Source organism: Bufo gargarizans, chromosome 6, assembly GCF_014858855.1.
Source record: "Bufo gargarizans isolate SCDJY-AF-19 chromosome 6, ASM1485885v1, whole genome shotgun sequence".
In the NCBI taxonomy this organism is placed as follows: Eukaryota; Metazoa; Chordata; class Amphibia; order Anura; family Bufonidae; genus Bufo; species Bufo gargarizans.
Genome location: NC_058085.1, coordinates 255,160,107 through 255,184,572, shown reverse-complemented (window position 1 = coordinate 255,184,572; position 24,466 = coordinate 255,160,107). Strand labels below are relative to the sequence as shown.

General features: G+C 44.0%; 1 protein-coding gene across 1 annotated transcript; it reads right to left on the bottom strand.

Annotated features, from left to right (window-relative positions):
• Window positions 1-848: 848 nt before the first annotated feature.
• Window positions 849-24,184, bottom strand: RNF114 (ring finger protein 114). The gene is made up of 6 exons (XM_044298907.1): window positions 24,031-24,184; window positions 10,265-10,415; window positions 6,079-6,185; window positions 5,388-5,502; window positions 5,202-5,309; window positions 849-2,179 (listed from the first exon to the last, which is right to left on the bottom strand). Exons 1-6 carry the CDS (start codon window positions 24,156-24,158, stop codon window positions 2,114-2,116), a joined length of 675 nt encoding a protein of 224 aa, XP_044154842.1. The 5' UTR covers window positions 24,159-24,184; the 3' UTR covers window positions 849-2,113.
• Between the last annotated feature and the right edge of the window lie 282 nt (window positions 24,185-24,466).

Here is a 24,466-nt window from a genome sequence, read left to right as displayed (position 1 = left end):
GGAGTACCAGAGTGGTGGGGAGCAGGTAAGTATAAATCTTCTGCTTGGAGAGAAAAAATAAAATAAAAAATCACCTATATCAAATACCAAAACACTCTGCAATGCATGTAGAAATATATCCAAATTATCTTTATTGATTCATAAAATACAGCTTAAAAACAATTATATGCATTTGCACACCACGACCACAAGGGGGCCTCGCTGGGTCAACTATAGTATCAAATACAATGTTTAATAAAGGGAAAAGTATGTAGCAAAGGTGCCAAAGACCATGTGTTTTTTTTTTTTTAAAGACAAAGGAGTATAAATAAAGCAAGTATAATCTGGGTCTGTATATTTATACTCCTTTGTCTTTAAAAAAAAGTTTCAGGACTTCCCCTAAAGTATGCTCCGAGATGCCTGGGTTACATTCTGTCCACAACATCTGCCCCCTCCATGTATCTAAGAATTCCTAAGCCTTGCATTCACAAGGATACCATGTTTTGGTTACCTGATGTATGTGAATCTACTGTTTTTTTTTTAAATTATTTTCTCCCGTTCACTTTTCCCTGTTCATTTGATACTACATGCATAAAACTATACACCTATTATTAACCACCTCAAATGTGAGGTGCTCTTTTATGATATTGTTTCTGGTTTTGTAACTTTATCCTATGTCATTCTTTAATAAAACCAACTTTTGAAACTAAAAAGTTTTTCAGGGAATACCATATGGTCTTTGTCACTTTTAATGCATACTTTTCCCTTTATTAGACATTGTATGTGATACTATAGTTGACCTAGTACGGCCCCCTTGTGGTCATGGTGTGAAAATGCATATAATTGTTTTTACACTGTATTTTATAAATCAATAAAGATCATTTGGAAATATTTCTAACATGCGTTGCAGTGTATTTTGGTATTTTATATAGGCGATTTTTGTGTTGTTTTATGTCAGCACCTGCATAATAATGTTTTGAGTAAATGGCCCACACTTATAGGTATGTTCTGTTGGAGAGGCAGACTGCGGGCACTTGGTAAAAGATCAGTATTCCCGAAGAATCCCTATAAGTAAAATAACTGCCTGATGATTTATTGTTCATAAAAACATTATATTTATGCACGAAGGAGCAAATCATTTCCCAACAGAAAAGCCAGGATAGGTGACAGAGGAGCTGATCTGAGGAGGAAAAGAAAAAGCCTTGAACATGTTTAATATATCTCGCCCTGAGGTTGTGCATGATGAACTCAGACTAGAGAGACTACATCCTATGAAGAGTTAAAAAGGAAACTTTAAAGGGAGACTGTCAGCAGTTCTGACCATGCTAAACTGCTGACAGCACTAGGTAGGAGCTGAGGAGAACAGGACAAATAGGTGTAGTAAGAATATGACAGTTTTATTCTGCTAGATTACACTCCGCTTCAGTGTGAACTCCTCTCGGCATTGACCTTCTTCATAGATCCTCTCCTCTGCTCTGAGTGACAGTGGAGTTGTCTCCTGGCTGGATGCTACAGAAGCCACTCAGAGTAGAAAGGAGGAGCTGAGAAGCAGTACAATGCAAATAGCTCCGCCTCCTGGGCAGAAACAGAATATGGCAGAATAAAACTTCATATTCAGACTACTCCTTATGATAAACAATACACATTAGGTAGGTTTGTCCTGCTCTCCCTGGCATCTACCTAATGCTTCCAGCAGTTTAGCATGATCAGAACTGCTGACAGACTCCCTTTAAGATATATGTGTAAAAATAAAAATAAAAATAAACATTGACCCAATAAGAAGGTTATAATCAACTGAATGCAATAAAGAAAATCAGATATAAAATCCAGCGGTATACATTATACAAAGATCTTGTTATCTCCCTGACTACAAAATACATGAATACACATAGAAACCTGTACACTAAAGTTATTATAACAGAACATTATATAGGGAGAGGGGCGTCAGCTACAGTGACATCTATCACCTGGACACACTGAGCGGTGAAGACACACCCAAGATCAGTGTCTAAACAGAACAGACGCTATCCACTCATCAGCAGCCTATCCCATTACATGGATTATCCAACTGCAGAAGAGCAGCAAAACATGTAGAGCTAGACAATGTGCATGGCATCTTCAGTCACCGATATTCTCAATTGTCCGTTAGGGATCGTACCAGAGCTTCACGCATCATGGCATCCTCATCAGCGCTGTAATCCTAACATGAGAGAAATAAATTATAAAATTCTTGTAATTCCTGTGAGCGTCACTAGAGGGAGGCAGAGAAGCAAAAATAACAGTAGATGGGATTCGCAAAAACTTCATGAAGCTCCCCAACCCAGAAATCATTAGGGAAGGAATATCGCAAAAAAAAAAAAAAAAAAAATTATAATCCAAACTGCCTCCTTTACCTGCAGGAGCTATCCGCATGTACAAGGATGACGTGGATTCCCAAAGCCCCATGGTCTCCCTGCAGACATATCAGAAAAGTACATCAATGTGTACTGCGGATTCTATTCACGTTAACAGAAGCCTGTATTCCGCTGATGGATCTGCAGTAGACTGCAGCAATGTGTTTTATCATGAAATAAAAGTAACACTTTGCTAAGGAACTGCTATTTATCGTCTAAAGACCCATAAAAGGGGTTATCCAATTTCTCAAAGCCCCCCCACATGTGCCGGGCCCCTCACAGGTAATATACTTACCCTGCTCCCGGCGCCACTCCTGGTCTCCGCACTGCCGCTGCTGCTTCTCCCTGCACGCGGATAAAAACATCCAGTGTCGGGGGGAGGGGGACACACACCAGCCAATGGCAGGGATTGGGATGAGTCTCCCTAGCATCGCAGGTGACGCTATGGAGGCTCTTCCCCATCAGCGTGCAGAAAGAAGCAGCAGCGGCGGTGCGAGGACTAGGAACGGCGCCGGGAGAGGTGTAAGTATATTACCGGTGAGGGGCCCGCCACGTGTGTGTGTGTGTGTGTGTGTGTGTGTGTGTGTGTGTGTGTGTGGGTTGACAAATTGGATAACCCCTTTATCTAGTATGTATCGGATTTACAATTTCAGCAACTACTAAATATGATAACCTGCTAATATTACAAGCAGAAGAGCCTCCAAACAGAAGCTTTAAAGGGGTTGTCCGGGTTCAGAGCTGAACCCAGACAAACCTCCATTTTTACCCAGGCAGCCCCCCTGACTTGAGCATCAGAGCAGTTCATGCTCCGATGCTCGCGCAGGGCAAAGGCTCCTTTGTTTACAATAACATAATGTCGGGCTAGTTTCTGACCCAATAACTCCACTGAAACCGCCCTAACCAAAGTCGGCAATGATCTGCTAGCCGCCAAAGCCAAATGTCATTACTCTGTGCTCCTCCTTCTTGACCTGTCTATTGTCTGACACAATCAACCACTCTCTCCTGTTGCAAACCCTCTCATCCCTCGGCATTACACACCTAGCCCTCTCCTGGATCTCCTTGAACCTCAACAACAGAACCTTCAGAGTTTCCCATTCATACACCACCTCCTCACCATGCGCCCTTGCTGTTGGCGTCCCTGAAGGCTCTGTCCTGGGTCCCTTACTCTTTTACATTTATATATGCGACCTGGGATAGCTCATAGAGTCCCATGGATTTTAGTACCACCTCTATGCCGATGACACTCAAACCTACCGCTCTGGCCCAGATGTCACTTCTCTACTATCGAGAATCTTCACGTGTCTACATTAGCTATGTCTTTATTCTTCTCCTCCCGCTTCTTTCCCCCATGTCACTCTGCCCCCTAATTCATTACAATAACCTGCACCACACTTTCTCTGGTCCATTGCCTCAAGATATTTTAATCTGCCTTATGTTTTAAACCACACATCCAAACTCTCACCTCCACCTGCTGCTTTCAACTCAAGAATATCTCTTGTATCCGCTCCTTCCTCACCGCTCAGTCAACTAAAATGCTAGTCTATGCCCTTATAATTTCCCGAACTACTCCTCCTGTGTGGCCAACCATGTACAACTCTTTCATCCCTCCAATCTATCCCCAACTCTGCTTCCAGGTTAATCCGCCTCTCCACCCATTTCTCTTCTGCCAGTCCCTTCACTGGGTCCCCATTGCCAAATGAATTCAGTTCAAGATACAACAACTACATATAAGGCTGTCCACAATCTGCTTTCACGATTATCCCCACATGTAATCTCTGATCCTCACAAGACCTTCTTCTTTGTTCTCCTCTTGTCTGTTCTTCACACAATCAACTACAAGATTTCTCAGTGCATCCCCCATACTCTGGAACTCTCTACCCCAACATTAAACCTTCAGAAGCAACCTGAAAACCCACCTCTTCGGGAAAGTTTACCACCTGCAATAAGCATTCGGCCACCACACAGCCATGTGAGCAGCTTTCACACTCAACTACTGTGTCCTTCTCCTTTGTAGATTGTAAACTGTAGCGGGCAGGGTCCTCTCCTTCCCAGTTTATTACTAAGTTCATGCTCATTGTACTTGTGTTGTTTATGTTCTGTATGTATACCCCCTCTTAGATGTACAGTGCCATGGAATTAATGGCCCCATCAAAAAAAATATTAATGTCAATTTCTCAATTACTAAAGGGCAATGTGTCATTCATCAGTAATTCCAATAGGGGGCACCAGAGGCACATTCACATCTTATCAAAAGTAAGCTAAGGGTACTTTCACACTAGCTTTATTCTTTTCTCGTATTGAAATCCGGTAAAGGGTCTCAATACCGGAAAAAAAAAAAACATCAGTTTTGTCCTAATGCATCCTGAACGGATTGCTTTCCAGGATGTCTTCCGTTCTGTCCCTTGTACGGTATTTGACCGGACAAAATACCGCAGCATGCTGGGGTATTTTTTCCCCGCACTTAATTTCCATAGAGATGTATTAATGTCGGATCCAGTACCAAGCGTTTCGGAAAATGCCACATTACCGGATCTGGTTTTCCGGTCTGCGCATGCACCGGGACATAGGAGGAGCTATTTTTAATCTAACGGATCCGGAAAAAAAGGCTTTCCATTTGTACATGGCTTGCCGGCAGGCAGTTCCATTGCCGGAATCAAAAAACGCTAATGTGAAAGTACCCTTACAGACGTGTGTGTACATGCCATTATATAAATCTGTTTTCACTCTATGGCAACTCAAATCTGTGTCTAATGGCATGTAAATAGTGCAGAACAGAACTCTCTCTCGCAGACATGTCTTATAAGTATGTTAATACATAAATGTACTAACCACAAATGTATCATATGAGAACCTGTGTCGGCGGTGGATGTGCTCCATGAAATTGGAGCTCCTGTAGCTGGTGTCTCCCCAGGGCATGGAGGCACAAATAGGGCAAACCTACGGAAGAGAATACAGGTGAGGTGGCAGAAGATGGGCAGAGAATATAGCCTGAGTGAGAGGACTGTAAGGCCTTACCACTGGGGTTGGGTCAGAGAAGTGAAATTTATTGCAATGTTCCACCAAACCCTCCTGGTCCAGGTTCTGCTGCCGACAGTATGGACAGATAAAGGTGAAGCGGTTAGGGACATCACTGCAACAGAAACAGACGAGAGGCACTTGTACTTCAGGAAGACTCTATATATACTGTGCTATATAATATATGGGGCACAATACACTAGTCTGGCATATAGGTATTAGGGTGGTCATGCTCACATGTCCAGTATACAGACATAAGGATAGCTATGCATACAATACATAGGCATGATGGCACCATGCACTCGTCTGGTACATAGAATGTATTAGTCCTTGTCTTAGGCCCTATTCACACGACCGTAAGGGCTCCAGCTGCGGGCACTCCGTGGTGCAGATGCGGACCCATTGACCCGAATGGGTCCGCGATCCGCAAGATATGGCCAAAGATAGGACATGTCCTATCTTTTGCGGAGCGGAAGCATGGATCAGAAGCCCACAGAAGCACTACAACGCACTCCCGTGAGCTTCCGCACCACAAAAGATCTTTTGCGGATCCATTCAAGTCAATTGGTCTGCATTCGCACCTCGATGTGCACACAGCCAGTGCCCGTATATTAGCGGTCCGCAGCACGGATCCCTTACGTTCGTCTGAATGAGCCCTTAGTTTTGCAGCAGCGACTTACCCGACACTCACCTGACAACCTGCGTCTGTTCCTTCTTCACCGACTTAATCCCCTCCATAACGTAGCTCTCATACTTGGAACAAGTGGCGGAGTGGCTGCGCATGTTTGACAGGGCCATCTATGAAGAAAAGCGTCATGTGAGCTGTCTGGAAATATGTCTCAGTAGATAACGTACAAGAAAGCTGTGCGGCTGGAAATCCCCATGATTGAATTCAAGAAAAACAACTGACTCCCAACAGGGGAAAGTCCAGGACTTTCTCACTATTAATGATCGGAATCAGCTCAGCCTCGAGGGGAACTCGGGCCTGACCGATTATTACACAGCCACTCTGTCTGTACCTCTTTTAAAAATTTAACAGGAGTTGCCCAACACCCAATGATTTTTAAAATCATCACCTCATACATTTATTCCTTTACTTACAGCCCATATTATACTCCAGTCACATCCAGAGCTGCTACTCCACTGGTACTCTGGTAATAATGCTACTGTCAGAAGGGAAGGGTGGTAATGGGTAACAATTCTGCTATCAGAGTGGGAGGAGCTGTTGGAGGTAACAGAGCCGCTGTCAGTGGGAGGAGGGTAGATATGGGTAACACTGTTGCTCTCAATGGGCGAGAAATGGTTACGAGTAATAACGCTGCTGGGAGGTAGTTTGCGCCGATCTGTATTATTTACTTGGCGCTGCTGGGAGGTAGTTTGCGCCGATCTGTATTATTTACTTGGCGCTGCTGGGAGGTAGTCTGCGCCGATCTGTATTATTTACTTGGCGCTGCTGGAAGGTAGTCTGCGCCGATCTGTATTATTTACTTGGCGCTGCTGGAAGGTAGTCTGCGCTGCTCTGTATTATTTACTTGGCGCTGCTGGAAGGTAGTCTGCGCTGCTCTGTATTATTTACTTGGCGCTGCTGGAAGGTAGTCTGCGCTGCTCTGTATTATTTACTTGGCGCTGCTGGAAGGTAGTCTGCGCTGCACTGTATTATTTACTTGGCGGCGCTGCTGGAAGGTAGTCTGCGCTGCACTGTATTATTTACTTGGCGCTGCTGGAAGGTAGTCTGCGCTGCACTGTATTATTTACTTGGCGCTGCTGGAAGGTAGTCTGTGCTGTACTGTATTATTTACTTGGCGCTGCTGGAAGGTAGTCTGCGCTGCACTGTATTATTTACTTGGCGCTGCTGGAAGGTAGTCTGCGCTGCACTGTATTATTTACTTGGCGGCGCTGCTGGTAGGTAGTCTGCGCTGTACTGTATTATTTACTTGGCGCTGCTGGAAGGTAGTCTGCGCTGCACTGTATTATTTACTTGGCGCTGCTGGAAGGTAGTCTGCGCTGCACTGTATTATTTACTTGGCGGCGCTGCTGGTAGGTAGTCTGCGCTGTACTGTATTATTTACTTGGCGGCGCTGCTGGAAGGTAGTCTGCGCTGCACTGTATTATTTACTTGGCGCTGCTGGAAGGTAGTCTGCGCTGCACTGTATTATTTACTTGGCGGCGCTGCTGGAAGGTAGTCTGCGCTGCACTGTATTATTTACTTGGCGGCGCTGCTGGTAGGTAGTCTGCGCTGTACTGTATTATTTACTTGGCGCTGCTGGAAGGTAGTCTGCGCTGCACTGTATTATTTACTTGGCGCTGCTGGAAGGTAGTCTGCGCTGCACTGTATTATTTACTTGGCGGCGCTGCTGGTAGGTAGTCTGCGCTGTACTGTATTATTTACTTGGCGCTGCTGGAAGGTAGTCTGCGCTGCACTGTATTATCTATTTGGCGCTGCCGGGAGGTAGTTTGCGCTGCATCATATTATCCGTTTTGCACACTGCAGCAAATACTTTGAACATACAAGGGACCTGAAGGGTAGTCCTGAAGCCTGAAAGCCAACAAGAAAACAGAATTACGATTGCTGTTCTTGATGAGACTGGAGTATATGTAGCAAAATAAATAAATCAGCGCTTTAAGGCCCCCATACACGCGACCATATCAGTTTTGCTGTCTGCAAAATTGCAGATCAACAAAATAAAGATTCAGTCCGTGTTGAACTTGCATTTTTTTACGGATCCATAGACTTCAATGCGTTGCATTTCGCGCTCAAGTACAGGACATGTTCTATCCTTTTGCAGAACAGACGGGGAAATCACACGTATCCCCAGTGTGCTTTTTTTCATCCGTATATCTATTCTGCAAAAAGATAGAACATGTCTGCAAAATGTGCAAGGGGCCTAAACGGGTTGTCCAGGTTTTTTTTTATTTTTTTGGGGTTTTTTTATTCAAAATTTTTATTCAGATCTGGCATCATGTACAATTTACAAAAAGTAAGAAGACACATACAATGAAAGTCAAAATACAAGAATCACGTCAAGTACCATCTCGTGGTGCAAGATTAAAGCATAGCATTGTGTTCTCGAGAAGGTTTATGCCTAGATCTCATTTTTATGTTTATACCCCCAACCCACCCTCCCTCTCCCCAAGAAAAGTGATGGGACACCATGTACAAATACTGGTACAATTACACTATATTGTTTTGTTCCATATTGGCGTAACCCCTAGATCTCCCTTTCGTCACTCTAGATATGTTTTCCCCATCTCAACTAAACAGAGTTAACCAGCCAACTCAATATAGCACCACATATAATCCCAAGACTTCAAGTTATATTAACAGGTTGCCTAACCTACCTGCCACTCGTGCTTTCATATACCAGGTAGTTTCTGCAAATGGTTTCACAACCTCCTGTATCTCATAGGTAGTGAGTGAATGTTCAATAAATGGTCTCCATTTGTGAATAAAGGACTGTGTGGCTTTTTCTTTACTACGTTCCGCATCTAATCTATCCATATACATAAGTATTTTCATAGTACCAATGGCCTCATCCAAAGTAGGCACCTGGGGTTGTAACCATTTCCTCAGTATACATTTTTTTGCCAGCTAGCAGCAAGACATGTGGCCCTTTGGTGCTCACTATGGATGAGTCAGCGTCCTCTTGATCCCTGGGAATGAACTGAAACACACATTGTTGGGGTACATCTTTAACTTCAACTCCCCATACATCTTTGGCATATATACACACTTGATCCCAGAATGATCTCAACTTAGGACATCCCCAGATCCCATGTCCAGGGTTTTTTAAGTGATGATGATAGCTTATCACCACCCAATTGGCAGGGGTCCAAAACCCTGCACACTCGCTGATCAGCTGGTTAATTGTTGCTCTGTCAATGGGAGTCAGCACCACACTGTAAGAGGCACTAACTCGCTACTATAGGGATGCTCCCATTAAAGCATTGACTTCCGCTGACCGAGCTACACCAACCAGCTGATCAGCGGGACAACCCCTTTAGGCCCTACAAGACAATCAATTTTGCAGTCCGCAAGTAGCGGAGTGAGGCTGCATGCATGCCCAAAATATCGTACCCTGGTCCAAAAGAAATGGACAATAAGACGGCTTCCAGTATTCCTTATGCTTTTTGTGCAAAGGTAGATCTCCCCTTTGATTACACTTACAATATTATACGAGTTACCTTCTACTAACTAAGTTACATTAATGCAATGTATCTCCACCCAAGTGAATTGACACATGCAGTGCCTTACCTGTAGTAGTACCTTACCTACAACCAAAATTTGCCTTCTGATCGCCCACTCCTTCGAATGGCCTTTTTCCATACCCCCCCTCCCCGCCCACTATCCCATGGAATTCTCCCCCACCTTGTTCATAACTAGGTTGAGTTATTGTATGGCAATTTTCTAATACTATATAGCTATGTACAGACTTTTGAAACTGTATTTTGTAACTGCATTCTGATACCTCACTGTACTAGTACCTAATGGTAACGTTATGCTCTTATTTGTTACAATGCATAATATACCAACTTTTGTGACTTAGCTTATTGTCCATGACAAAAAAAAACACAAAATTATTTTACAACAAAAAAATGGACAATAACAGGACATGTTCTACCTTTTTTGCGGAGCCACGGAAAAGATATATGGATACGGACAGCACACGGGGTGCGTTCATTTTGAATCCCCATTGAAATGAATGGGTCTGCATCTAATACACAATAAAAGGCGGATCGGATTCGGATCCAAAATACGGCCATGTGAATGGGCCCATAAAGTGACTACATGGAATGAACCACTTTAACACCCAAATGAGTCCAGTCCAGTTACTGGAGGCAGTAAGGATGTAGCCATCTTCCGGGACTGACTCACTCACCTGTATATGACAACCTTTACATGAGGCCTGGATGTCCCGCATCTGCCTCTCCAGGTCCGAGGCTTTCCAGCTTGGGCTCAGGGCAGAACGACAAACGGCACAGATAGGACTTTTCTGCTTCATACACTGTTGGAGGCAGGAGGAGCAGAATCTGCAGAGCAAAACAAGAAGAGCTGAGGAACAGAAGAAGACCAGCAGTCTGCAGCTCTCCTGCTGTTGCACAGATACTACTCCCAGCTCACGGGCGTCAGACCACTGACTCTCAGAAGACAGTTACAAGATCAGTGCCAGAAACACGTACAGGGTGTATCCAAAAGACAACTAACATGGCTGATGAGCCGATAAGCCTTTCAGGGTTCATGGAAAGCTGGGATCTACTGCTGCTCTCCAAGCAGCGTAGATTCTGACTGAGCAAGCGCCAAGACCGGGAGACACAGCGCAGGCATAAACAACTGGGCAATCCAGGGGAAAAGCAGAGCGACAGAATCCTAAGAGCTGGAAATGAACTGGTGCTCCGAGGGCTCTGGCCAGCCACTTAGTGTTCCAGGAAGGTAATTTGCATATCAATAAAAATGCAGTTCTCTTAGCAACGGACAGTCATAATCCAGGTATTGTATCAGCATGATCAACCCTACCAGACTGTATGCCAGGGTTAATCATGCTGAAAACACAAAACAAAAAGACTAATGGAATTACTATAAATAGAGAATATATATATATATATATATATATATATATATATATATATATATATATATATATAATCTCTATCTATCCATCTTTATTAAATACAATGACAATGACAACTTATACCACAACATGATCCGAATAGGAGAGAAAGGATGGAAAAATGACACCTAATACAAAAAAAACTAAAGCAGGGATATGCGGACTTTGACTAACCACAACTGTAAAGAATCCAAACCTACCAATAAGATCTAATTATAATTACCAATATGACATGATATAGGAACAGTAATGATTCTCATAAAAGAGGGGCATGAAAGATGCAAGCACGGATATTGTGCCAAAATGAACAAGAGAGGACATAAAACAGTCTCTTAGAATCACCCCAAATACATGTAAAATGTACAAATACTCAGTCTTATCTACATGACCCACAATGTGGCACCACACTTGTACAACTCAATAATTAATCGTAATAACATACATCTAAAACATACCCGTGGTCGCCAGGTACCAAATACCCTGCTAGAAGAACACCTCAACACGTGGATCACCTTCCAGGCTTCGTCCTGCTTTAGTTTCTTTTGTATTAGGTGTCATTTTTCCATCCTTTCTCTCCTATTCCAATCATGTGATACAAGTTGTCATTGTATTTAATAAAAGATATATTTTTTTTATAGTAATTCCATTAGTCTTTGTTTTGTGTTTTCAGGTGGTTTAAGTGTTGTGACTATGGATATACACTCGCCTAAAGAATTATTAGGAACACCATACTAATACGGTGTTGGACCCCCTTTTGCCTTCAGAACTGCCTTAATTCTACGTGGCATTGATTCAACAAGGTGCTGATAGCATTCTTTAGAAATGTTGGCCCATATTGATAGGATAGCATCTTGCAGTTGATGGAGATTTGAGGGATGCACATCCAGGGCACGAAAGCTCCCGTTCCACCACATCCCAAAGATGCTCTATTGGGTTGAGATCTGGTGACTGTGGGGGCCATTTTAGTACAGTGAACTCATTGCCATGTTCAAGAAACCAATTTGAAATGATTCAAGCTTTGTGACATGGTGCATTATCCTGCTGGAAGTAGCCATCAGAGGATAGGAACATGGTGGTCATGAAGGGATGGACATTGTCAGAAACAATGTTCAGGTAGCCCGTGGCATTTAAACGATGGCCAATTGGCACTAAGGGGCCTAAAGTGTGCCCAGAAAACATCTCCCACACCATTACACCACCACCACCAGCCTGCACAGTGGTAACAAGGCATGATGGATACATGTTCTCATTCTGTTTACGCCAAATTCGGACTCTACCATTTGAATGTCTCAACAGAAATCGAGACTCATCAGACCAGGCAACATTTTTCTAGTCTTCAACCGTCCAATTTTGGTGAGCTCGTGCAAATTGCAGCCTCTTTTTCCTATTTGTAGTGGAGATGAGTGGTACCTGGTGGGGTCTTCTGCTGTTGTAGCCCACCTTTCTTTCCCATTCTGACATTCAGTTTGGAGTTCAGGAGATTGTCTTGACCAGGACCACAACCCTATATGCATTGAAGCAACTGCCATGTGATTGGTTGACTAGATAATCGCATTAATGAGAAATAGAACAGGTGTTCCTAATAATTCTTTAGGTGACTGTATATTGACTATGGTTATTTATGAGGTACTTGTAGGTTTACAGGGTTAATCATGCTGCCAGATGCTCTTTAAAAGGGGTATTTATCTATTCCATCCCAGCTTTCTTTAAACCCTGAAAGGCTTATTAGCAGGGTTGTGCAACGTGATGGCGTAGATTAGGTGCGTCACTCCCTCCTCCTGCTTTGCACCACAGAGTCCGCTTCTGCTTTGCTCCACCGCTTGTCATCGACGATACCTACCCGGCTGAGTTCAATACTGATCCCGGTGTGGTCTGGTTGCGACTTCTTTGTCCCGCTTGCTGGCCACGTGAATTCCTCTGCCAGCTTCTCCCCTCCACTCTCTGTGTTGCCTCCCTGGGGCTTGTGTGTCCTGCCGAATCCGGTCAATATTTATTGAGAGGACTGGTGGGATCTTTCCATCTTCAACTAATAAGACTAACATAAGTAGCCTAATACGGCCGCTTATTCACTGCAGTTGTGGATCCTTTTGGCCCGGTTTGTTTTTCCCCATGGATTCCTTTTGCTCTCTTCCTGTCCTCGTTTTGTCGGCCGCCTCTCCCTGAGTTTTTATCTCTCAGACTTTTTATAAGGAGACTGGCTGGATCTCTGTCTTTTTTCTTTTTAGATTGCTTCCCCATGCTGATTTTCTCTTCTGTTTATAACAGACTAATTGATCAACATATAAATAGCTTACTTTGGGGGAAGAAGGAAAGAGGGGGGAAATGGGCCCTAAGCAAAATAAGCATTCAGCTGATTTTTCTGGGGTAAAAATCAGCCCCGAGAGCTACTGAACTGTAAAAATAGACCAGTTTCTGAATTCTCCAAAGATTACTACGAGAGCAGAACAAAAAGGGCTGCAGGATACTAGCTCTAAAGGAAATAATAATTCTGTGGCTATGGCGGAGGTAGTCATGAAAGAATTCCCTCAACCTCAGGGGATAGAGAGGTTGGAGGAAGGAGAATTATCCAATGCTGATTCGTCCCAGTTAAAATAAATATTGCTGGGAGTTAAACAAAATTGGGAATTAATACAGGAAATCTCAATCCAGCTAGGATCAATTCAGACCAATGTAGTTCTGATAAGGGAGGAGATTGGAGACAGAGTTAATATTGTGGAGAACTCCCTGGGTGCCTTACAGAATGAAATTAAAATATCAAAAACTGAGATCGCTACACTATAGACGGATCTGAACATGCTTAGAAAAAAAAATGGTAGACTTAGACTAGGTCAAGGAGATGCAATCTGAGAATACTGGGTCTACCCGAGGGTGCTGAGGATAAAAATCTCACTCAATTTTTACAGACGTTGATGTTGGAGAAGTTTCGAAAACCGGAATTAGACTTACCGGTAATTCAGTTATATATTTTTGGGTGGGATATTGTGCAGTCATTGTGGATTCATGGAAACTGAATTACCGGTACATTACATTAAGGAGGGAGGGGCTATGGCTTGTAAAACTTTCCTCCCGAAAGATCTGAGGATCTGGATAAGTCGTCCAATCTGTAGTGTTTTACAAAGGTATTCATACTAGACCATGTGGCTGCGCTGCATATTTGTTCCAGAGAAGCCCCTGCTCTTTCTGCAAATGATGAGGAAATTGCCCTGGTAGAATGGGCTTTAACTCCTACGGGGCAACTAATACCCTGAATAGTGTAACTATCTAGCGATGGTTGCTTTTGATACTGCTTTGCCCTTATTCTTTCCTCGGAATTGGATAAGTAAATTATCCACTTGGCGTAAATCCTTGGTGTTTTCTAGGTATTTGAGGACCGTTCTTCTGACATCCAGGCAGTGGAATTGCTTCTCCCCAGGATTTTTGGGGTTTGTGCAGAAGGAAGGTACTATTATTTCTTTGTTTCTATGAAAATCGGTTACTACCTTAAGTAAAAAGCCTGGATCTAGTTTGAGGGTTATCCTGTCTTCTTGTATAGTGAGGTATATACGAATTGAAAGGGCTTGGATTTCGCTTAAACTCTTAGCTGATGATATGGCTATCAGGAAAGCTGTTTTCTGTGAAAGTTTTTTTTTAAGGAGATGTCTTCTAAAGGTTCAAATAGAGCCCCTGTCAGTCCTTTAAGAACCGTATTTAAGTCCGAGGAAGGCATCCAGGGTCTGATTGAAGGTCTTAGTCTAGATGAGGATCTAATAAACCTCCTGATCCATCTATAACTGGACAGCTTAATGTCAAAGAAGGCACTTAGAGCTGAAATCTGAACCTTCAGGGTAGATGGCCTGAGGCCCAGTTCTAGACCCTTTTGAAGAAAGTCTAGGATCTTCTGAATATTGGGCTCTGAGTGGTTAGGTGTGTCCTCTCCACTCCAGATACAGACTGTTTTCAATATTTTGAGGTAAATGGCACCGGTAACTTTTTTCCTACTTCACTTGAGAGTAGATATTACCGTCTCAGAAAGGCCTTTGCGTCTTAGTATGTCGGAGTCAGGATCCAAGCTGTTAGTTTGAAGAGTTCCAGATGTGGATGTGAGATCGGGGCCCTGGACCAAGGTATCTTTCCTGAGTGGAAGAATTAAAAGGTTCCTGTGGAGATAGTTTCATTAGTATGGAGAACCAACTTCTCTTGGGCCAGAGCGGGGTCATTAAGATTAGTTTTGCTGACTTTTTCATGCTTTCTGTAGAACCCTGGGTATTAGCTGGAATGTGGGAAAGGCATAAGCGAGGTCCCAATTCCAGTTTTGGGAAAACTCATCTATTGCCCAAGGAGCAAAATAATGGGACTTTTGCGTTTAGTTTGGATGCGAATAGGTCTATTGATGGGAGACCCCACTTTTTCACCAACAGGTTGAATATCTCGCTGTTTAAGGACCACTCTCCCTGATCTATGGTGGTCCTGCTCAGAAAATCTGCTATTAAGTTCTGTTCTCCTTTTAGGTGAATGGCCGAGATAGATTTTACTTTTCCCTCTGCCCAGTAGAATATTTTTGTGGATAGATTCTGTAGTCTTACTGATCTTGTACCCCCCTGATGTTTCAGGTAGGATACTGTTGTCACATTGTCTGAGAAGATCTTTATGTGGTTGTTTACCATTTCTGCCGAGGCTGCCTTCAAGGTCTCCCCATACTGCTCTGAGTTCCCCATAGTTCGAGGATCGCATTGCCATCTCCGTAGAACAGATTCCCCGATAGAGGTTTGTGTTGACCTTTGCTCCCCATCCCGTGCCGCTCGCGTCGGTCTGGATAATTATTGCTGGTGTTTTCTGCCATTCTACACCCTTCCTTAGCTTTTTTTAATCCAACCACCAGAGTGTGGAGCTTTTTTACGTGTTCTGGGATACGAATCCTTTGGTCTAGTGATGACTGGTGCTTGTCCCACTTCTTCAGCCAAGCCAAGCCTGGAGGGTTCTGTAGTGGGCCTGACACCATGGAACTGCAACAATACAGGCTGTCATCTGCCCTAAGAGACTCAGTCTCCCTGATGAAATAAAACCTCCTTAAAAAAAAAAAAAAAAAAAAACTCTCACAGTTTTTTGTATATTTTCTATCCTTCCTTCCGGAAGTTTGTTTTGTGGAGTCCAAAAGAACTCCCAGAAATTTTACCCTTGTTTTTTGGCGATAGGCACGACTTGTTTAAGTTTATTATCCCATCGTAGATTTTTTAAAAGGTCGCAAAACCTGTCTTGATCTATTTTTATTTGTTGTTCTGAGTCTGATATGATTAGGAAGTCGTCTTCTACGGAGGGGACGATTGTAAGACCCCTAGTCCCCAAAAGGGCGATAATTTCTACGATTAACTTGGTGAATATTCTGGGGGCAGATGATATCCCGAAGGGGAGGGCGACGAATTGAAAATGGGCTAGGTTCCCCCCGTGATCTTTTATGGCGAACCTCAGGTATTTTTGAGACTCGGTACGGATCAGGACGTGGTAGTACGCGTCTTTTAGGTCGACTGTACACATCAGGGCGTGCTAATTGCATTGGTACATGTGTATATGTATTCACATTCCGTACTACAGCTGATTAGTGGGGTGCTCCCATCTCTAAATATCCAATTTTATAGTGAGGATAAATTGGATATTTAGAGGTGGGATCACCCCGCTAATCAGCTGTACTACGGAACGTGAATACATATACACATGTATCAATGCAATTAGCATATGCCCCTGATTCCATTCCTGAGAGCTTTAACACATGTTCTATAGAAGTTTGTTTGTACTTTTAATGAGAATTGAAATAAAAGTGTAAGTTTTTAATTTAGTCAGTGAGGTTGCAAAGGTACGCTCAGGTCCAAGTGACCATCGAAATTCAAATTAATTAATAGAATAGCGTAGTAACCTCCTGAGGGATCTCCCAGTTTGTTATTTTCAAGTTATTATGTTTAAAGCCCAAGGATTTGAAGTTACGGATTTCCACTGTGGGTAGAAGGTTTTTAGTCTTCCCCCTATCCTGGCATCACTGTTTGTCGCTGGATTTGTTTTGGAGATTAAGAAGATATCCTCTACCCCGTCCCCCTTTTGCATAGCTCCAGCGGCCCGTTTTCCCTTTCCTCCGAAAGGATTTCCCCTGATTAAACTGGGGACGAAAGGGCAATTTCCTTTTTGTCGGCTTCTCTCCAGGAAAACCTTTTTTCTTGTCGGTAGCTTTTTCTAGGATTGTGTCCAGGACGGGGCCCAAATACATACTCCCCAGAAAAAGCTATCGAGCATAATTTCATTTTGGATACTATAATTCCCCCCCCACACCAGGATTTCATCCAAAGAGCTCTTCTGGCGGCATTGGATAAAGTCACGTCTTTAGCTGAAAAACTAATAGTTTCTGCTGAAGCATCAGCTAGGAAGCCTGTGGCTGATTTCAGTAATGGAATTCAATCTAATATCTGTTCTCGTGAGGTTTTATTAATTAGATGTCTCTCTAGTTCATTCAACCAGAGATACATCGACCTAGCCACTGAGGTTGCGGTGATATTCGTCTTAAGGCAATACATTGCCGCTTCCCAAGACTTCCTCAGGAGACTATCCGCCTTCCTTTCCATGGTATCTTTTAATTGGGAAGAGTCTTCAAAAGGTAGCGAGTTTTTTATTTTATTTACCTTTGCTACCTGGATGTCAATTCTAGGTATTTCGTCAAATACCTTAGATTCAGTGGGGTCAAATAATAACCTGCTCTTGAATTCTTTAGAAATGCCAAATTTTCTCTCAGGGAATGCTCACTCATCCATAATCATTTCTTTGATGTTTTTGTATATGGGAAACACTCTAAAGCGTTTAGTTTTTAATCCCCCAAACATCTCCTCCTGAACTGAGTGAGGTTTTTGGACATCCTCTACTCCCATAGTATCTCTAACCGCCTTTAAAAGATCATTCATTTCCGTTGTGCAGAATTTTTTTTTTTTTTTTTTTATTCATCTGTTATTTCCCCTTCAGATAAGGGATGCTCGTCTTAGTCTCTTTTAGATGAGGAAGCCTCGTCCTCCAACCCGTCAGAGTCTGAAGAGGATATATCTATAAATTTTGGGCGTTTTGGCGGAGGTGCTGCAAGGGCTTCTTCGCGAATGGATACCAATGAAGATCTAACTTCCTCTTGGATCATGGACTTGAATTCCTGCATGATAGATGGCTGTTCATCTCTCACAATTTTTGTAATACACTCCTTACAGAGCTTTTTAGTTTTTTTTATCAGGAAGTTTAGCACAGCATTGGATGCATCTCATAGTCTTCCTGGGTTTCTTCAAGGTTTGTTTAGAGACCTATGAGAGAGCAGCTATATCACTGCAGGATTCTATGTATAGTACATCAAAGAAAGTGCAGTGTACATTGAAATGTGGGGTACCAGCCCAAGGGGAGGTATTCCATAGTAGTTATTCTAAACCACCTCCTATAATCCCCACTATGGACTTTTTTCCTTGGTGGGTCTGCTGCCACTACACAAAAGTGTACACTCACGGTTTGCAGTGTTGGAGCGCCCTGCTCTTTTGGATGCTGTAGCTCCTGGTCCGACATGATGTGACTGTCAGCAAGGAACAGAGCTTTTTTTTTTTTAATCCCCCGCCTGAGATAGTCACTTCCAGGTATACTCCTTGACCCGGAAGGGACATCAGACTGCCCACACACGTGCGACATCTCGGCCAGCTGATCTCACTAGGAGATAGGAGGCCCATGGCAGCCGCAGGATAGGCTCCAGATTAACAGGGAGCGTGACCCTGCCGTCTCCCTGTCAGCTTTGGCATGCATCTCCAGAGAGCAGAGGACGTACCCGGAACGAGATGTCTGCAAGGGAAGAGCCGAGCTTCCGATGTAGCTCCCAGGTACTTCTGAAAAAAAAAAAAAAAAGGGGGGGGGGGGGGGGTATACAATACGTTTCACCTCCCTGACTGGCAGAGAGGACTTTCTCCGTCCTGGCCACTGTAGGGGCAGTAACACACTGGTGTATGGTGGTGGGAGGGGTCATTTTAACCTTTCTCTGTTCCTGCCCCTACAGAGGTCAGGGGTCAATCTCTCATATGTGCAGTCATGGTGGTTTTTAGTAGATAGGGCACACCGGGTGCCAATTCCTCTGAGGCAGGCACGGACACTTCTGGTTAAGATATTGGTCTTACGGGACAGAGATATGATATTAAGATGGGCGAGAGAGTGTCAACCTATTGTATACAATGAGAATAGATCTGGGGTCATATAGACCTATATCATTACAAAATACGGATTTAAAGCTTCTCTCAAGAATTCTGGCTACAAGGCTCTCCAAGGTCATCTCTTCTATTATACATCCAATGGGTACCAAATAATCTTCATCAGTTGTTCATGAACATTCAGTCCTCCAGAGGGACCTCTCGCTCCATCCTGTCTTTGGATGCCTCTAAGGCCTTTGATAGGGTGGAGTGGAGATTCCTCTGAAAGGTTTTGGGTAGGATTTGGAGATAGATTTATAGATATGATTAAACAATTATTTGACTTGAATAGGGGCACTCGTCAAGGCTGCCCACTATCTCTATTGCTATTTGACATTTATATAGAGCCTTTGGCTTTGGCCGTTAGACAGGATGTTAAAATCAAAGGGTTTAGGAATATTAGGGATGGAAGACCGCATTTCTCTATATGTGGATGATGTCTTATTTTTTATAGATCATACAAGTACAACTCTTCCAAGACTCATCCGAATGGTTAATTCCTTCGGCCGGTGTTCAGGTTTAGATATAAACGGATCAAAAACTACTCTTATGTCACTGTACCATTTGTACCCTCCGATGAGGGTTTTCTGTCTAAGTTAAATGTCTCCGGCTCTTTATTATTTGGGTATGACTATAGTCACTAAGATTGAGGATTTTCTACAGCTTAATTTTATTCCAATGGTAACTAAGCTGAGGTCAAAAATTGGGATATGGCTTCAACTTCCCTTATCTAGAGCTGATAGAGTATCCCTGGTTAAGATGGTGATTCTACCCCAACTCCTTTATATTCTGAGGATCTCACCCATATGGATAGAAGACAAGTTTTTTAAAGTTATGGAGATTAATGACTTGTTGTGGGGAAGAAAGCAAGTAAGGCTTAAATTGGAATATTTGTATAAACCATTGGAGCAGGGGGGATTGAATCTTCCCTACTTCATGGGTTATTTTATTGCTGGCCAGTTATGGTTGTATCGCGAATGGCAGAAAAGTGCATTGTTTACAACTTTGGTGAGGAGATCTTCGTATAACAATATATTTACTAGAATCTGGCCAATTGATTAATCGGGAGAGAGGCCAAAAGTTATTATCTAAGTCTTGGGGCACCATTAGATCATGGTTGGGGATAAAAGGATCACTTCAATGCACCCCCTCTTTAGTATAATTCTTTTTTAGATGGAATAGTTGGGGATCAGTTTTGGCAAAATAATGGCTTTTTATATGTTACACAGGTGGTGAAGAATAGAGAGACAATGTTGTTCCTGGACTTAGCTCTAAGGGTGGAGAATTTGTCGTGGTTTAGATATCTTCAGTTGCGATCGGCACTTTCTAGTTTAAAGGATAAAGCACTTTTAGAGATAGATACCTCTACCTTTGTAAATGAATTGATAGGGAATTTAGAGCAGAGATTGAAGATTGCACATATTTATAAATTATTTCTTAAGGCACTATTTATTAAAATACAATCACCAGGGCAAAGGGCCTGGGGAATTGACTGTCCAGGTATTCAAGTAGGGGGATGGGGAAATAGATTTCTAAATTTAAGTTCATTATCTCACAATTTTAATCACATTTTGGTACAATTTATTATTCTTCATAGATTATATGTCACGCCCTTATGGCTTAATAAATGTGTGCTAAGAGATAGTTCTAGGTGCCCACGGTGTGATCTACCAGGTGTGGATCACCTACACATGCTTTGGTCCTGTCCAGAATTAAAAGAATATTGGAATGGTATTAATACTTTTCTTATCCATAAATTGAAGTTACAAGTAGAATGTTTTATATTGAGTGATCTTTCTAAATTAAGCAGTCATAAATATAAAAAGATTTTTCTAGGTAGAATATTATCTTTGGCCAAACTCCTGATTACTCGGTCCTGGTTCTCACGATATACTCCAGATGTGAATACATGGATAAATTTGGTTAACAAGGTTAAAAACTATGAGAATATTCTATATAAGCAAAGAAATGCTCAAGAGAAGTGGACTAAGATATGGGAAGCTTGGAGTAGGGCTGAAACGATTACTCAATTAAATAGAGTAATTTGACACACAAAAAATTGTTTGTGTCATGTGACCACGGAGCGGGAGTGAAGCACTTGCTATTACTTACCGCTCCGTGGTCACTCGCCAGCCCACAATGCACTGTATCATGACACATCATCAGGTCATAGTGCACGTAAGCGCGCACAATGATCCCACGCTGTGTTATGTCAGGGTCCAGTGCAGCGCGCGGAGAAGAGGAAGGAGCTGTGGAGCTCCGCCCCTACAGGAAAGGTAAGTATTTTATTTCACTGGCGCTGGGCACATGGCACTGAAGGGGGGCAGCCGGCAATGGAAGGCATGGAGGGGCTGATCTGATGGCACTGGGGGGCCATAGAGGGGCTATCTGATGGCACTGGGGGGCATGGACGGGCTATTCTGATGGCACTGGGGGGGCCGTGGAGGGGCTATTCTGATGGCACTGGGGGGGGGCATGGAGGGGCTATTCTGATGGCACTGGGGGGGCCATGGAGGGGCTATTCTGATGGCACTGGGGGGGGCCATGGAGGGGCTATTCTGATGGCACTGGGGGGGGCCATGGAGGGGCTATTCTGATGGCACTGGGGGGGGCCATGGAGGGGCTATTCTGATGGCACTGGGGGGGCCATGGAGGGGCTATTCTGATGGCACTGGGGGGGCCATGGAGGGGCTATTCTGATGGCACGGGGGGGGGGACCATGGAGAGGGCTATTCTGATGGCACTGGGGGGGGGCCATGGAGGGGTCTATTCTGATGGCACTGGGGGGGGGCCATGGAGGGGCTATTCTGATGGCACTGGGGGGGGCCATGGAGGGGCTATTCTGAGTGCACTGGGGGGGGCAGGAGGGGCTTCTGATGGAACTGGGGGTGGGGCCATGGATGGGCTTTCTGATGGCACTGGGTGGGGCCATGGAGGGGCTATTCTGATGGCACGGGGGGGGCCATGGAGGGGCTATTCTGATGGCACTGGGGGGGGGGCCATGGAGGGGCTATTCTGATGGCACTGGGGGGGGGGGGCATGGAGGGGCTATTCTGATGGCACTGGGGGGGGCCATGGAGGGGCTATTCTGATGGCACTGGGGGGGGCCATGGAGGGGCTATTCTGATGGCACTGGGGGGGGCCATGGAGGGGCTATTCTGATGGCACTGGGGGAGTGGGGGACATGACACTGGTGGAGTAAAGCTGAAGGCACTGGGGTGGGGGAGAGCTGAAGGCACTGGGGTGGGGGAGAGCTGAAGGCACTGGGGTGGGGGAGAGCTGAAGGCACTGGGGGATAGTGGAGCCGATGGCACTGAGGGGGAACTGAAGCACTTGGGCTGATCACACAGGGGGGAACAAAGGGTGTTGGGGACTGATGGCAGGGGGTCTGATGAGTTTTTATAAAGGAAAACAGTCTATTAATTCATTTTTTTCTTATTAGAATACTCGATTAATCGTAAAAAAATAAATCGATAGAATACTCGATTACTGAAATAACCATTTACTGCAGCCCTAGCTTGGAGTTCTTAAAGGCAACCTGTCACCGGGATTTTGTGTATAGATCCGAGGACATGGGTTGCTAGATGGCCGCTAGCACATCCGCAATACCCAGTCTCCATAGCTCTGTGTGCTTTTATTGTGTAAAAAAAAAAACGATTTGATCCATATGCAAATGAACCTGAGATATGAGTCAGGGACAGAACTTCTGATATACAGGACTCATCTCAGGTTAATTTGCATATGGATTTTTTTACACAATAAAAGCACACAGAGCTATGGGGACTGGGTATTGCGGATGTGCTAGTGGGCATCTAGCAACCCATGTCCTCAGCTCTATACACAAAATCCCGGTGACAGGTTCCCTTTAAGCCTTGATGATCTATTTGTCTTGACTCTTTGTTGCAGTTTCCCTTTTTGCCTCTTCCTCTCTCCTCTTTTTTGTGTGATAATGAGATCTGAGACACATAGCGAGGGTGGGGGGGGACTGGTGGTTTAGGCTACTTTCACATTGGCGTTTTGGCTTTCCACTTGTGAGATGCCCTTAATTCATTCTGAATAGAAAAGGATCTGCTCTGAATGCATCAGTTTGCCTCTGTTCCGTCTCCATTCCGCTTTGGAGGTGGACACCAAAACGCTGCTCCGTCTGACGAAACTGAGCCAAACGGACCCGTCCTGACACACAATGTAAGTCAACGGGGACGGATCCGTTTTCACTGACACAATAGAAAACAGATCCGTCCTCAATTGACTTTGAATTGTGTCTAAGATCTGTCTTGGCTACGTTACAGATAATACAAACGGATCAGTTCTGAACGGATGCGTTTGTGCAGATCCATGACGGATCCGCACCACACGAGAGTGTGAAAGTAGCCTTATATGGGGAAGAAAAATATTATTATATTTTGATCTCAAACTAAAATTTTAATTGTACTTGTTTTATTCAAATAAAGAGATATATATATATGGCTTATTAGCCCATCAGGACTTTCTGGCAGCCATGTTGGTTGTTACTTGGGTATACATGTGTGTATACGTGTCTAGAGGGGGGTATATACAGGCTTATAGCAGAACAAATCTTTAGTGACATCTACTCCCCTGGTGACGTCTTACATGGGACTGCACCCAGACATGTCAGCAGCTGCACACCTCACTTTCACTTTCTACTGGACACACAGATGATTCCCTCAAATGACAAGTGCCGATCCGTTGACTCCATTCTAGTCTGGACCCTCAGGTGAGGTGACAGGACACAGCTGCAGCGACACTACAACTCCCTTGGCACAAACACTGATGATACAATGTGACCCAGCGGGGACTTACATGTGGCCGCAGGTGACCCGCACCGGGTCCAGATACACCTCTAGGCAGATGGGGCAGATGAATCGTTCCATGGGGTCCACGTCCCAGGCTGCCCCGGAGCTTCTCGGCCTGCGCTGCTCCCCAGCCATCAGTCCCGGCACTTCCGCATACACCCTCTGACGTCACTCATCCTCAGACCCCGCCCCCCGGCGCAACACGTGACCGTTCGGGTCACATGACGTTATTCATGCTGGAAACTTACAGCTCCAAGGTGGTCATGTAGTCATCGTCCTCCTCGTAGCGATATCGTGCTAATAGTAATACATGGTAATATAGGGGTTCAGTATTACTAATAGTAACCATGGTAAATTCATAGGGTTACATCTTTATTTATTTTTTTATAATCATTTCAGCTGCTAAAAGTAGATAAAATACGAATACTGACACGTAGTGGCTA